At 44.0% G+C, this 16,412-nt stretch overlaps 1 protein-coding gene across 6 annotated transcripts in view; it reads right to left on the bottom strand.

Annotated features, from left to right (window-relative positions):
- The window catches only part of SVIL (supervillin), a 227,787-nt gene that overhangs the window by 52,895 nt on the left and 158,480 nt on the right, over window positions 1-16,412 (bottom strand). For 2 of the 6 annotated variants that reach the window (XM_078075317.1, XM_078075318.1), the window contains 8 exons: window positions 12,480-12,560; window positions 9,353-10,249; window positions 8,093-8,127; window positions 7,462-7,523; window positions 7,048-7,187; window positions 3,253-3,496; window positions 2,259-2,832; window positions 1,210-1,435 (listed from right to left, as the gene is read on the bottom strand). In XM_078075317.1, coding sequence (XP_077931443.1) covers window positions 1,210-1,435; window positions 2,259-2,832; window positions 3,253-3,496; window positions 7,048-7,187; window positions 7,462-7,523; window positions 8,093-8,127; window positions 9,353-10,249; window positions 12,480-12,560 — 2,259 coding nt within the window. Of the gene's footprint in view, window positions 1-1,209; window positions 1,436-2,258; window positions 2,833-3,252; window positions 3,497-7,047; window positions 7,188-7,461; window positions 7,524-8,092; window positions 8,128-8,825; window positions 8,997-9,352; window positions 10,250-12,479; window positions 12,561-16,412 lie in introns of all 6 variants that reach the window. The other 4 variants (XM_078075320.1, XM_078075321.1, XM_078075322.1 and 1 more) reach the window with 3 other exon arrangements.

The raw sequence follows: 16,412 nt of genomic DNA, 5'->3' as shown, positions 1-16,412 counted from the left end.
GTCTCTTCCTTCTCATGCAACCGATTATCAGGAGTAGGATCTCTGGGATCAAACTCTCTGGGCCAGGTTTTGGTGGAGAAGGAATTCAAGCCAGCACAGGCCAGACAGCTTCTCTGACTCAAGACCTCACTCTCATTTAGCTGATGGGGTAACATCAGCCCCTTCATCTAAGCCCCGGTCCAGCAGTCTCATCTACTGTGAATTTTAAACAGGCAAAAGTAAGTAAGATTCAACAATCTTACTAATTTGTCAGTTGAGAAAGGCTCCATCTATCTAACCTTCTATGCATCATGCTCAAAAAAACTTGGCTTGAAAAACAGAATGAAGAGTTTTGATCGTGGTTTGATACATAGTCTTAGGTAGTGCAAAATGTATCCGGAGAAATCAGAGTGACCACTGCCTGGCAGAGCAAGAAAGCTTCCGAATGATGGCAGGTGCTAAGGAAGGGTCCAGGTGGGCAGAGCGGATGGTGGGCGTAGCTGAGCTGGTCACACTGGAAAAGTACAGAGATCTTTCCGCATCTAGTCTTTTTATCGCTATGACATCTTTTGCTGCTTAATTCCACGGTGGCTAAAGGTTAACAAGGAAAATACAACCTGAAATATTTAGCTCCGGCTCCTTGTACCTGTCCCATTTAAACATACCCTTTCAATCCTCCATTAGTTTTTTGGTTGGGTTTTTTTTTTTTTTTTTGAATGAAATGAGGTTACAGTGTTACTCGATACTCCAGTGTAATCTCTCATAGCTATTATCTGATATAAAATGTTCAGAAGAGTTCTCCCTTTCACTTTCTGTAGGATAAACTAAACTTAGATTCGAATCCCAAAGATGTCTGTCCCAAATATGGGTTTATCTTCATTCCGTCTACATACACTTTACATAGACAAACAGTTTGTCACAAAGCTGTGCGTGCATTCAGTCTGAAGCCACGTGTCTGATGGGGAAAGAGCCAAGATCTCTGCTCCCATCACGGGACAGTCCAAGAATTTCATAGGTAAAAAAGAAAACGGAACCCCAAACAAATGAAGCAAGCACAAGTCTGCGTCTGCTCACACCCGCGTCTGAGGCTGAAACTGGCACTCCTCCAGTGGTCACCACCCCCTGTGTGCTCACGACATCATCTCTGCCCATTACTCACAGCTTTCTCTACAAGCAACTTGCAAGCTCCATCCCCAACAGAATTACTTTGCAATCATTCGATCGTGTTACCTTTCTTTAATGGACATGGTTTTGCTGGCTGAATCAAGGATGCCCTCCACCGCAGGCACTTTGATGTCTCCGGCAGCGAACATCGCACACGGATTCCTGGAATACTTCTCCTGCCCCGGTTCTGCAGGATCGTGCTGCCTCCAGGACATGGGGGCTACGGTCGGGGCCACAGTCTTCCCGGCAGCTGTGCCCGTCTGCTCAGAAGCGGGCTCCCCGAACTCTGCTGCTGGGAAGGAGAAGAGCCACGTCAGTATTCCCTCCTCCAGGCAGACATTCCTCCAGCTATTCACCCCCAGCGGTCCTGCACACAGAGTGCAATCTGGGGGTGCGGGGGGGTGTCACCCAATCTACATGGATTCATGCCAATCTGTAGCGTGCTATACTCGGCGAGGAAACCAATCTGCCCAGGAGGTTACTGCACACAGCAGATGGTTTTGTGACAACTGGTCTTTTCCTGCATGCAAGGCACAGGAAGAGAGCTTTCACTACACACTACAGAACGTTTCTCCTCCTCCAAAACAATCCTTTTTACATTTCAAATGGCCGGAATCACATGCTAAAACCACCATGGTAAGTTACACGCGATCATTTTCTGTAAATGCAGAAAGAGAATGAAAGCCCCAAGCAGTATAGCTTACTAGTCTGCATACCAGGACCATGGAAGGAGTCTGGAAATCCACAGTCCTGGGTTCAAGTCCTCATTCCCTGTGCTTACTCAGCCCTTTGGGGTCACCAACTCATAAAAGGGGCTGACAGGGCTAGCAGCTCACAAGACCCTTATGTGAGTTAATGTGCCCAAAGTCATCAAGAATCCTTGTCAGGATGTGTGAGAGAGCTCCAGTTATTTTTATTATCGAAAAACTGATTAATCCACTGAACAGTTCAGGTCAGATTCAAGGGGAAGAGTAGGATTCACCTGTGATTTCTAATCGATACGAGTTATAAACTGTCCTCCTACTTTAATTAAAAATAATCACAGACACACACAACCAATCAAGCAGACACCAAAAACCCAGGTGGTTTCTAAAACTTTCGGAGCAGTAACCTACCTCTTAGCGAAAACTTCCTTCTTGGGACATTCTCCATGTCGACCTTCTCTTCAAAGGGCTGCCTGTCCTTCAAGTCCGGGCTCCCCTGTGCGATGCTTTTACCCATGGAGAATTCCTTCAGTTCATCACCAAGGTGGGCGATGGGAGGATGGGCTAGTTCCAGGCTGCCCTTTCTTGGAACAGCGTATTTGGGTTCCTTAAGGCTGTCTCCTTCCCGGACTCTGTTAAAGGTAGGGCAGGATGGCTCTGCTTCCTCAAAGGACCCGTACTTTTTACCACCATCTCCACCTGTCAGGACTCTCTTGCTTTCTGTCTCTGCAAACTCTCTCAACATTCCTCTGCTCCCACTACTCTCTGCTGAAGGCTGCCAGGCTTGGGACTTCAGGATGCTTCTAACCGGAGAATCTGAATTTTCGATCGAAGAAGGAAACTTATAGTCAGTGGCACTCATGCTGTCGTCCACAGACCGCTTTGTCCGAAGATCCCCTGCATACATTGGCATGACTGTAGGTGTCATGGTGGACACAGATGTGTTAACAGTAGGTGAAAAAGGTATGAGCTTTCCACTTTGCACCTGGGAGGACATAGTTAAAGTACAAAAAGCTGACTCAAAAATACTATCTACATGAATCTCAGTTTAGGGAATGACATAGAATGAACTATTACATTTGATGCGGTTTCACTGCTTATCTTAGAGGGAAGACGTATTTTATATAATGCATCTCACTAATCAAAATCATCTGGGTGTAAAGCAGATTGTGCAGCCTATTTTTCTCTCCATAAAGGACCCATTCCAGATGATTTTAGCAAGCAAATTATGAAAACAAGAAAAGAAAGAGGTACTCAGTATGGCTATATTTCTTAGGAAAGAAGTTATTACCAAATTCCCAACAGGTAACACAGTTTATCACCTTAATTCTATCTAGGAGCCAACACCGTGGTCCTGTATTTTAAGCACATACCCGCAACCTGGATTAGATCACAGCCTACCCACCTGTTCCACCTCTCCAAGCGTGACCGGCTGAGTTTGATAGCGAGCATTCATTCTCCTCTGTCTCATGTCTATTCTGTTTCGGGTAGAAATAGCTTTTGAGACTGGCTGGGACAATTTGTTAAACAAGGCCAACTTCTCTGCTAAGCTCAGAGTGGAGGAGTCAGGTTCACCTTGTTCAGCAGAATCTTTACCCTCATTTGCCTGGTCTCTGGCTAAAGCTTTGTGGTGAGCAGATGCCTGTAATCTGAAAGGGATAAAAAAAAAAAATCAGTGACACAGATAAACACAAACAAAAGCCCGTTGCTAAATTTTGAATATTAACTCTCTTCCAAGCATCACTTAATTCTGAAAAGGACTGGTTTCTCCCTACAGAAATTTAAGACAGGTGTAGGCACTGTTGAGCTATTAACAAGCCTGTGAGTAGCAGGGGAGGGTGGGGACACAGGCATTATCAATTTCACGAAGAGCAGAACTTTATCTCTGAATTATTTCTAAAACGTGAATTTCTTCTTGAAGGAACTGAAGTCAGCTTGGATATACCTTATCTTAGAGACAGTGTATCAGTGGTATCAACAACAAATCAGGCCTAGGGAATCCCAAGACATTATCTATGGCATGTCTAGATATTATCTAAATATGTGGTTCAGGGGCGCCTAGGTGGCTCAGTCGGTGGAGCATCTGACTCTTGGTTTCGGCTCAGGTCATGATCTCAGGGTCATGAGATCGACTCCCCTTCCCCCCACCGTCAGGATCTGCACTCAGCACAGGGTCTGCTTGAGATTCTCTTTCTCCCTCTCCCTCTGCCTCCATCACCCACTCCCGCTCTCTCTCCCTCGCAAATAAATCTTTAAAAAAAATAAACATGTAGTTCAGAGGTATTCTTTTCATTTTATAGAACTAGGAAATAATATAGTCATTCTGTCAACAACATATCTGTAATAAGGAGTTTGGATTTTCACTTGCTAAACACAAATGGATCGATTTTAAAGATTCCTTCCCTCCTTCAGTGCAGCATTTTCTCTCATAGCTTTCTACCAGTTTTCTAAAAGGTACTTAGACCTGTAACTCCCAGCACCTTGAAAAGTGAAGGACATTTCAGGTGCTGTTAAATCCCTCCACATTCCGGGTGGAGGAGAAGGCCTCCTGTGACCTGGTCACGGTTGATCTTGGAAGGTTTATGACAACGTGGATTGAGGCCACTGGCAAATCCAGTTCTCAAACCCAGCGGACAGTACATTCTGTCTTAACTGCAAGTAATCACCAATTCACAAGTTGCCCCAGACTAAAGAGCAGTGTCAGCGTTCCAGGGCATCATGAAGATAGGAACAAAGGCAACCTGAGTCTCACGTGTTTCCGAGGTGTAGTGTGGAGAGAGGAGAGTAACGGCCACCTACTTTCCTGGACAGAACCCTGCTTCTGGGTGGGGCCAGATCTATTTCTGCACTGCCGTTTGACTTCTTTTAATCTTATTTTTGGCCTTTGTGTTTTGGCCCCTCACGGTGAAACAGGGGATACCTACATGCCGTAAGGCCATACTTTCAAAACACCGTAATTCAAAGCTTAGTAGTAAAACATCTAAGTTCAGACACCATAAACGATTATTGTCTCAATCCCAAAAAGTCATGGCCTCGTCTCTCTATATGTTAGAAACAGATAAGGTTGTTTCTAGTGTGTATTTATGACTACAAGTGCTTACAAAAACCGGGGTATTACTGGAATTCCAACATTCATGTCGAATCCTCATTTTCCTATTAACCTTTATTAAGTGCTAGTAGTTTAGATGGAGGATGAAATTTCTTAGAGATGACCGTGATTATGAAAAACAGAAACAAAACAAATGGATGAGTGAGTTAGTGCGATCCTAGTTCCAGTACATGATGTGAGCAGGGAGATGAAAGGTTTCCTCATGCAGGCCTACATGAAGTTAGCAGTGTCTCTCTCTCACTACGACAAAGCAGGATGGCACCCCTCCCCACGGCAACTTGTTGCACTGACGCGTTTCTCCAACACATGAAAGGCATTCAGGATTATGAGATGCATCTGCTCTCTCGGACCTCTGCCCTGAGGGCCACATGCAGCTACTTCTGTCCGGTACCTGGCGGGCTGTACAGTGCTCTGAGCTACACTGGGACTAGGAAGTCTTGCCATTACAGGCTGGGAGGCCACAGAGCGCGAAGCAGGGGTAGGTTCACTTTAGAGACAATTGCCAAAGAAGGAACATTCATGAGGAGAGAGAAGAAAAGAAGCGTTAAAGGAAAACATAGTTTTAATTCAGAAACGGTAAATAAATATTTTAACAAAATTATTTACTAAGTATTCTGGGGGAAATTACAAAAGAACCTGAAAAGCAATTACAAACTTAGGAAATAAGAGACACAGGCGACGCAAAGTGAATGGAGTAAGATTAGGTTTTTAAAGCTTGGAAAGGATTTACCCTGACTTCAGAATAAATGTCCTGATTTTGAAAAATAGCTTAAGAAAAAGCTAATATCAACCACCAGAAAATCAGTAGATTACGCTCATGTTTTAGAATGTTGTTGTCAATCTGTTTTGTAAAAAAATCAGTATCCTCATATAACCTACATGCACATCAAAGTAGCTTCAGGGAGCCTTACAAAGGTGATAATTTTTGTTTATATTTACTGTTTTGCTCCCACGAGTAGTTGCTTCTTGGTATACAACAGCCCCTCAAACATTAAAAAACCAAAAGAGCCGACCTGCTCAGAGTTCCTAATGAACATAAGAAGTGCTACTCCACAAATACACCACGAAGCTCGGAGTGCCTGGGTGGCTCAGATGGTTAAGCATCTGCCTTGGGCTCAGGTCATGATCCCAGGGTCCTGGGATTGAGCCCCGCATCGGGCTCCCTGCTCAGCAGGAAGCCTGCTTCTCCCTCTCCCACTCCCCCTGCTTGTGTTCCCTCTCTTGCTGTGTCTTTGTCAAATAAATAAATAAAATCTTTAAAAAAAAAAAATACACCACGAAGCTGACGAGCAGCTGGGTAAGGACGTGAGGGAGTTGCTCGGACAGCAGGGCCACAGGTGCGGGCTGCGGCAGACACCTCTCGGGGTGTCCATGCCCTGAATGAGACGGACGTGCTTTCTCCGGGAAGACCGTGGGTGTGTCCGGCGGAGGCATGGAAACAACAGTTAAAAACCCAATAAAAGTCTTCACTTGACTGAAGCAATTATCTCTGAATGAATTACTTTGGGAAATTCATTCTGAACATACTGGAACGGACTGCTCAAGTATGGAATGTCATCAAACTTCCAAGGAAATTTTTAAGTTTTTTGGTGATTATTTAAAAACAAATTAAAAAACAAAAAACCTCAAACCCCTTATCTTTTTTGAGATATCTGCTGAAATATTTATGGATGAAATGCTATCTGGGGTTCACCTGAAAACAAAGCAAGAGGACAGGGGAAGCGGATGGGGTGTGGGAAGAGCAAGACTGGCCAGGCTGCTGACCGTTGAAACTGGGTGGTCAGTACACGGGGGCTCATTATATTAATCTCATGGTTTACATTTTCCATTGTAAAAAAGATTAAGAAAGGCACAGACCAAAAAAATTAAAATTCCTCTTGAGGTTTTTCTAGGAGATACAGGCAAAACACCCCATTACAAGGTTCAGAGAGACCACAGTAAGGAAAATCCCAAAGAACCAAGGTCTCTGTGGCATCTAACCAAACCATCTCCTGATTGCTTCATTGTTACTTAAAAGGCTTTAAATCTTTTTTTTTTTTTTTCCAAGAAGACATTTCAGCCGAGGCCACGAGGTCACGAGGGGGGACTTACGTGGCTGCAATGGCCACTTCCTCGGTGGTAACGGGCTGGGTGTGGGATCTGTCCTGTAGCCGCCGTAGTCTTTGTTCCACGGCTGCATTTCTGGAGCGTCGCTTTGGAGCGTTTTTCTCATCAAATGATTTTTCCATTTCCTAGGATCAGAAACAATGCGGAATCCTTATACGTTTGAGGAAAGGACACTGGGGCCGCAATGTCTCTGCTCTGTTCCCCTAACAGGGCCCCCGGGAGGGACCCCCCCGTGAGGCTCACATCATTCTCAGAAGTGTGCACCTGTGTGGTGTCAGCAGGGGTCACACCAGCCAGGGGCTCAGAGAGAAGCACGTGGGCTGGGGCAAGGGGGGCCGGAGGGGCCCCGTGCAGGGAGCAGGGGGACGGTTTCGCTTCAAGCACTTCGGCACACCTTACCCTGAAAAGCAGCCTCTTGGCAGCGACACTCAGCTTGGCTCGTTCGTCTACCTTTTCTTCATCTGTAAAAGGCCACAAAATAAAAACTGAACATCATTAGAAAAATGTAGGTGAAGTCTCTGAAAAGTTTCCCAAGGCCGCCCTGGAAATCCTTTGAATATAAGAACGGATGTACCCAAAATTACAATTGGCAATATTTTCCCCTTGGAGGGATCCCATTCTTCTGCTCAGTGAAAAGGTGCTAATTTCCATTGCAATTAACCAGACAAAACTCTGTCTGGACTGGAATTTTCTATGACGATATTTGAACAATTGAAGTTTAAGAATAGATTTTATGCAAGGAATTTCTCTTCTTTATTGTTACATAGTAACAAGAAATTAACAAAAAGCTGCTGCTTTAGCCAATCAGTTGTTTTAATATTATTCATTCCACAGTTCTAAGTCTCTCAAAAATAGGGAAGAGCTCACCCGAGAATCTCAACTAGGTTTTATTAGACTCACAGGAAAAAAAAAACCTGCAGAAAAGAAATCGGTATGCTCCATAATCTCATCCTCTCAAAGAGCAAAACCTTACGGAAACCTAATCTGGGTGAGATGATAGAGAAGCGGCAAAAGGAAAACAGATACTTGCCCTCAGCAGTTGGCATTTCTGAATGCGAAGCAGACCTAGGAAAGACATTAGGCAAATAATAATAACAAAAAATTAGCCGGTGGGAATAGAAGAGCTAAATAAAACATCAGATTAAAAGTTAAAGTAAAAACAAAAGTAAAAATTCAATTGAAATCTTTTAAAGAATATCATCCTGCTAGCAATTCTCGTTGTGAATACACAGGTACAGTGGAGTGTGTGGGCACACAACCCAGCCAGGTGCACGTCTCGTGGAGACAAACCAGAACCGAGTGTGACTTATTAAACACGACTGGTCACTTTGTAGACAAACCTCATCATCTCTATGCATAAGCATAGGATCGTATAAAACTCAGATATGACGAATAGACAGACATTTATAAAACGAATATAAAATCCCTAGTTCTTTGCACTGTAAAATCTGGTGAATACTCACTGTGGATTCTAATTTAACGAGGGCATAAGAAATGAAAAGGGGTAAATGAAGAAAAATAATGTGTCTCACTTCTTACCATCTGAATGCAATGTAAAACTGTATTGTGATACTGTTGTCACGGGCAGTGTTCTTTAAAAATACATGTATACAAGCCACATAAGTATCTCTTATAGATTAGGTGGAAGAATGATGAAATCGCCACGTCCCATTTAAACAGCGCCAGGACCATCACTGTGGGAAAATCCCATACGACTGCTTTTAAGTTCCTAGACTACAGAACTACACATCACGCATGCCTACCTATCCGATTCCTTTCGTTCTGCTGAGGTTATAGGTTGAGTTCTAAATCTCTCGGAAGTTTTCCTACTTTCACCAGGAGAAAAATAGCGTCTTGGTTTCCGGGACCCTCTTTCCCGTTCCACACCGGTAGGCAAGCCAACGCCTTCGGTTGACTTCTCCACCCGGGATTGGCTTTTAGAGTCATCGGGAGGGAGTGTACAGAAGGGAAAGGAGAGACAGAGAGAGAGAATAAAGCAAAGGTTTATGCATCTCAGTGAGGCAAGGCCCAGACACCGCCAAGTCCCGCTGCATGCCCCGACCATGCACTTAAAGGAGGCGGAGATTCCAGCGACCCAGTACTGTAGCTCCCCATTAGTAGGCAGAAGCAGAATGGTAGTTTTTGAGCCATTTCCTGTACGGTCTGCCCTGCACACTGGTGAGCTAAGCTAACATGACTCAATGCAGGACACACCACAAGTTGAGAAGTGAATAATTCTGCCAAGGACGTGCAAGTGACACATCAGGAGGATGTTTGAAACATCACCTACAGTTCGGGTTTCTTGTTGGCATTGACAGACTCCAGAAATGCATTTCGGAGCTGGGCGACAGAGACCTTCGTGTCCAGCATGCCGACGTCCGGGGGGGGCCCTTCAGCTTTGGAACTCTGCGGCTCTGGTTCTTGCCTGGATGTGGGGTCCTTACACTTCAGGACCTGCAGCTGAGGGGGGCCCGTGTAGTCAGACAGGGAGCGGGTGAGGACCTTGCGTTTCTTCGTCAGGCCTTCCTTCCTGTGGCCTGTTGCCCTGGCATCTTGGGACACGGGCTGGCTCTGAACATATAAAACCACTTCTTGTCTGCTGATCCTTTCCGTGGGTTGTTGCTGAGCTGCAGGCGGGGGCGACAGACTCTCTGGTTCCTTCTGATGTTCTGAGGTGACTGTGCTCACAGCAGGCTTGCCGAAGTCTTCGTTTCCAGAGGGATCTTCGTGGCTTCTCGTAGGCTCATGATCCTCCAAAGCCAAAAGTGATTTCCTGCTTTTCTCGAGAGCTTCAGTGAAGAGCGTATCTTCCTCTGCTTTCGATTCACAAATATGGAGAACTGGGGTATCCCTTCTCTCACTCTCTAGAACCTTCAAGGTGGGAGGCTTTCTGACATGCTGGGTGGCTGAGCCCCCCCAGCTGCATTCAGATAAATTTTCCGGGGTCTCTGAGGTCACCGGCGTGGCCGTGTGAATGGGGTCTGCCGGTTGGACATAGCCTCGGATTGGCTGTCCCGTGGAGCTGGCTGCCTTGCTCGAGACCCTATCGAAGGCCGAATTTTCTGACTGAAAGGATGAGCAATGGACGGGCACTGGCTGATGTCTCCTCTGAGTGAAGGGCTCGGAGGCCACCTCAGGGCTGCTTCGAGCACTCTCCTCTTTCACCATTTTTTCTCTAACCTTAACTCTTTAAGAAAGAAAAAGGATTTAAGTTGCAAAGTGCAGTAACTGCTTCACGGGGAGAAAGCATGCGTGGACCATAGATTACCCGTGAATGGAAATCCACCCAAAGGCAGAACCACTGGTGACAGTGCATTTCTGGTGGTTAATGTCAGAAACCCACTGCCTGCCGGATGAACGATTTCGAGTTTCCAAATGTGCGTACAGACATCAGTGTGACGCCAAACTCACTCCGCCCTCCATAAAGCTGAGATGGCTCGGATGCCATCCTGGGTGAGAATGGATGTGCCTTCTGACTAAATGAATGACCAGAAGCCATGGAAAAATCCATTAATATACAACAACAGCATGCATGAGGGCACATCAAGGCTGTTGGTGGGAATCTGTAAACCCTCCACCCATACAGGCCTTGCGTGTGGACTCTGGGGGGAGTTTCCAGGTACACACACCTATTGACCAAATGTGATTTCACTGTCCCCTGGAAATGTAAGAACATTTGTGATTTTTTAATTTTTTTAATTGAGCTCAAAATACAGCAAACAATCACCCCTTTCAAGCACTCAACTAAACATTCCCAAGCTTTTTCATGCAATGCAGACTGTATTCATTCATTCCTAAGACATGTGACCAGTTTGGACATCATTACTACTAACCATTGTCACACCAAGAAGACTGTTAGAGAAAAGATATTTGTTGAAAGAACTAACAGACTAAACGTTTTCTCCCCTTTGGAATCGCTATTGGACCCTTAGTTAAAAACTCACGTGAAGAGAGATTGCTCTCGTTTCTAGAGCTATTTAAATATCTGAGAGCAAAACTGAAATCCAGTTTAAAAGCTACAGCCCTTTTTCTATCACTGCAGAAGCAAAGTAGCCAAGAGCTCTGGCCAGGGGCACCTCAGAGACCTGGATTCAAAACTGGCTCACCCAGTTCTAGCTGTGTGGTCTCAGTCAACTTACCTGGCTCAGTTGCCTTGTTTTTAAATGGAAATCGTAGTGACAAAATGTAATGTGATGTTGGCAAAGCACTTGGATGGCTTAGTACTAAGTACTCTTAGCAAAAAGTAACCATTTAATAGTGTTAGCTGGTACTTATCTTTGCTTTCTGAAATGCCACATAGTGAGAGAGGAGAAACCATTGAAACTGTTCAAGAATGGATTACTAATTGGCAATAATCCTTAAAAAGTAAAACACATTTTTGGAGTGGGAAAAGTGATTTCTTGGGGGAATATAAACCTTCATGTACTGAAGATTAGTCAGCAAAAATAATTATTTATGACAGTTTTGGAAGAGAATAATTCCTTAAATGACAAATGCACCCTGCTAAATTTGATATAAACTCCTACGTGTTTTTCCACATCAGATACAGGATATCTATGTATATTTCGTTAACAAAAAAATCAAAGACACACATAAAAGGCAGTTACCATGAACAATTCAGGAGAAAAAAAAAAGCATTCTGAGTTGTTATTTTTCCCAGAGACTAGCCAGTGTTGGAGGTTTTCATATTTATAAGCTTTGTTAATCAAAAGAAGACTGAAATGTGGTTCAAGTTCTCCTGTGGAATGTGTCCTTCTAATCAGAGACAATCTGAATGTTGTCCTCAGCTGAGAACAAAGTGACTATTAGAAACTCAGTATATGGGTGCTTTGTCCTGCCAGAGACTTAGTCATTCTCACTCCTTCCGCCTCTCCCTGCCCCCAACCTTAAAAATGAAATGATAGGTTTTTTTTTTTTTTTTGTCTGCCTTTAAAACCACATGCCCTAAGTGCAACTGGTGAAAATTAACTATTGGTTTAGGGACAAGGAGACGTGACAAGGAGGAGGTGGAAGCGCTGGGCGGAGGGGGTGTAGACCAGATGGGACACTGGCTGGTTAGTTAGTGTGACTCAAGAGGAGAGCAACCAAGAGGCTCCTCACGACTGCCCCCACTTGACGGTATGCAGGTTGGTTTGAAAGGAGAGAAGCAAGAAGTGTCATCAAAAAGATTTCCAAAAAGAGGAAAAAAGAAGAGGGGGGAATACTATTAGCAGGGATTAGGGCGATCGGAGGCGAAAAGCAAACGTTCAAAAAGTAACTTCCAGCAGCTCCTTGTGAACACATCATTTTCAAATGCACTGCCATTAACAGAGGGCAAGAAGAGAGTTAGCATTTGGTAACATGTGGGACAGCAAGGCAAGTCAGCAGGGAAGAAGCACTCACTACACATAAGCCAAGAGGTTCAGCTCGGGATATACCTGGAAGGCCAGTTGATAAGAGAAGGTGTGTCCCCTTCGGAATCTTTCTGGAGAAACCACTCATGTTTGGGTTTCCCGGTACTATTATGTACAAAAGACAAAACTTCAGATGATTTCTATTCGAATGTCAACACATGTACAGACAATTATAATTTAAAACCCGAAGGCTGGTTTCTGTTAAGTCAAGACTAATCCTGGCTTTTGAAAATGTATAAGCACATTTTGTCATGGGGTTTACACATTTACTTCATGAAACTCCCAAGGACATGTGGCTCCTTACTAAACTCAAGAGATAGAAATAAATCTATCCAAAGCCACCACATAAAGTGTTTTCCAAGTAATCTGAAAGTATTAGGAGTCTGTTATAGTCACACTTGCCCCACATACACCAGACAATTTTCTTGTAAGAAGTTGGATTAAATGTCAACTCATCATCTATAAGTTTTGTCAAGGGACATGGGTAAATAGCCAAATACAAAGATAGTGTCCGTGCAAAACAATACATATCAAATAAAGGAAATCAATAAAAAGAAATTCAATGAGATCATATCTTTAATTGCTCTTATACATTTTCCTTTTACATTTGTCACTGAATAATGCAACCAACGTAACAATGACATAACCAATACTAATTCAGGTCAATTCGATAAATGTTGAGTTCCTACTATGTATGAAACACTGAACTAGGCTCTGAGAAGTAACAAAGGTGACTCAGGCATCACCCCAGCCATTAAAAAACTTACACTATGGCAGGCAAGATAACATAAGATTTACACAGTCATTCCTCGACACATGATCAGATATAACACAAAGCTGAATGTGATGAAGGAAATTTATGCCAGGCTGAAGATATTTTAGAACAGGCCAGAAAAACCCTGTGGTAACCACATAAAGCAGAACATAGGAGGAACAAACTACTGATGTGCATCATCTTACGATGTAGACAGAATGTTTACCAGCTCAAGACCATACCAACTTATTTGTTAAGAGTTTTTCAAATACTATGCTAGAAACACATTTGAGCTCAAAGCAATTTCCAAAAATAAGAATAATAATTATAATAAAAGAATCTTCATTTTCTAAAAATCATTTTAGTTCAAGTTTTAGTTTAAGCTGACAGGCAAGAACCAGTCTGTAACCACTACTGTATCTTTTGCTGTGACCACTGAAATCTGTCATATTCTAGGCTTGGATATCCCCCTGTCTTTCTACACCCGAACCTGTCGGCCCACCTCCCTATCCCCAGCATTACAGCAATTCAGTCTGTAGTGAGCAAAAAATTCAGATGTATGGAAAGCTGTTTTATTTCCAACTATAAAAGGTCTAATTTCTCAACATTCATTTAAACATAGGAATAGTTAGCCTACCACTTGCAGCTAAGAAAGGAGGCGATTACTCTAGCACAGGATATAGTGGGAGAAGAGGGAGCAGCAGATATATTTGCTATTGAAAACCACCAAGTTAATATAACTAATATGCATACCTCACAAAATTATTTTAAGACTCAAATGCGTCTTGTATAATAGGAGGCTTTATAAACTGTGAAGTGCTACACAACTTCCCGAACATGGCTTTCATTGATAAGACTAGAACTTGGTCAGCACCGCAAAATAAATAGATAGATAGATAAAAAAATACATACATACATACAATAAAAATTATCAGGGGCTTGTTTAAGAATATGTTGGGTCAGTATCTGAAAAGTGACACTCATACACAGACATGGGAGGCTTGCTGGGCTCCATTTATTCATCACACCACAGGTGCGAAACTAGCCAAAAAACCAAGTAACTATGTGCATGGTAGCAAATACTGAATTTTTGACATTTCATGTATAGTACGTATGAATGTAATGAAAAAGAACTGCAAGTAGTGAAGGCATCATGCCAAGAATGTGGCAAGCCCTTTCAAATGCTCCTCCTCTCCTTCCTTTTTCATAGACAATATCCTACTGTATGTCTCTGAGTTACTACTTTTATATTGTAAAGTGATGAGTCATACAGAGTCTTAATTCAGAAGTCATGTGATTTTAAGGAACGTGGGTCCAGCCTCAACCAGGAGGACGAGTTTGTCTTGAGTAAATTTACATCAGGAGTGATACAGAACAGTATTTCGCAAAGTAAGGCACTAGGATCCTTGATGTTGGCTGAGGCGCTTACTTGGGTGATATTTTCTGCCGTCAGAACCAGAAAAGGAGAGCGGATGGGGAGACACCTAATCTGAACTGGACACTTTCTGCCCGCAGGCTGTTCTGGGCACGCCTCACCCACTGACTTGCAGCATGTGCTCACTCCTCGGTCCTTCTTCGTCACCCACGAGCGGCATCTGCTACAGGCGATCCCTCCCTTCACCTGGTTCAGCAGCCTTCTTGGTCTCTTCCTCCCCCCACCATCTGTACCTCTAGAGCTCAGGGTGCCCAAGATGGGCTCCTCTCCTCCTCCACGGACATTCAATGCCTTGATGTTCCCATCTGGCTTTCAATTCCACGCTGACCTTCACTTCAATTCCGACTATTGGACTCCACTGGCCACTTGACGCTTCCATTTGGATATCCGGTAGACATCTTAAGTACAACATGTCCAAAAACTGAACTCTTGATTTCCCTCCAAAGTCAACTTGCACGGGAGCTTTCTCTAGTCCAGCAAATGGCGACTCCTGCTTCAAGTTGCCCCAGCCAAAAAAATCGAGATTCCCCTTAGATTGCTTGGTTTCTTTTACACCCCACATCTAAGTTATTGGCAATTCCACTAGGGACTTTCAAAACCTAACTTCTTTCCTCCCCTCTGCTGCTGTCATTCTAGTTCAAGCCACCACCATCTCTCACCCAGATTACTAAGATGACCCCCTAATTATTCTACTTGTTTTCATCCTTGCCCACCAACACTCTATTTTCAGCTTAGCAGCCAGATTGGTTATTCCTCTTTTCCATCCCTTCTATGGCTCTGTACATCATTTAGAGCAAAACCCAAAGCCCTGGTGATGGGTCCTCCCTGATCTGCCCACCCCTCCTCCCCACAGCTCTCACACCTCCTCTTCCCCTCCCCCCATGCTCCTGCCTCACCAGTGACTAGGGCCTCCTCAAAAGCCCATGCATGGAGTCCACTCAGGCCTCTGCAGATGCTACTTCTGCCTGGGCCCTCCACCCCAACGGCTGCATGGCTGCCTCACTTTATGTAGGTCTCTGCTCAACTATGATCCTATCAGAGAGCCCTCCCTAACCACTCTATATCAAAATAGCAACTGCCAGTCGTTTTTCTCTCTCCCTTCAGTGAATTGCTTGAATTTTCTTCATAGCACTTACTACATCTGTCAGGTTGCATGTTTATTTGTTTGCTGTCTTTCTCACTAGGGGAGATGAGCTTCTTGAGAAAAGACTGTTGCATCATCAGCACCAAGAACAGTGTGTGGGAAAGAGCAGGTCTCGATAAGTATTTGTGGGATGGATGAACTGTTGAATGATTATCTCCACAACAACCCTCAGAGATATTCTTACACTCATTTTATAGATAAAGAAAGGAAGGTACAAAAAAATGCACATTAACTGGCCCAGATCACAAGCTGGTAAAGAAAGGCTGGGGCCTGAACCCAAGTGTTGTAAGACCCCTGAGTCTCTATCTTCTCCTCCAGCGCTACTGGATTCCAATTCTGGAAAATGAACAGATAACGAATGAGCAACCCCTCCCTGGCTTGAGGGAGAAATGATGTAGTTGGGGTGCCGGTGTTCACGTGTTCTGGGGCTAAGCAAGGAAGGCACCAAGGGCGTCCTGGCCACAACCAAAACCCTAACTGGATGGTGGTCTCTCAGCTCTGCCTGTTCCACCTTCAGCAGAGAGCCTGGAAATTTCCTGTAAATCCTACAAAACCCAATTATCTTCTTCCTGTTTTTTCTACAAATGCACAATGTGAAATCAAAGGAGTCTGGCAGTAAAGAGC

This window comes from Halichoerus grypus, chromosome 6 (assembly GCF_964656455.1).
Source record: "Halichoerus grypus chromosome 6, mHalGry1.hap1.1, whole genome shotgun sequence".
NCBI lineage: Eukaryota > Metazoa > Chordata > Mammalia > Carnivora > Phocidae > Halichoerus > Halichoerus grypus.
This window is presented reverse-complemented; position numbering and strand designations above follow the sequence as displayed.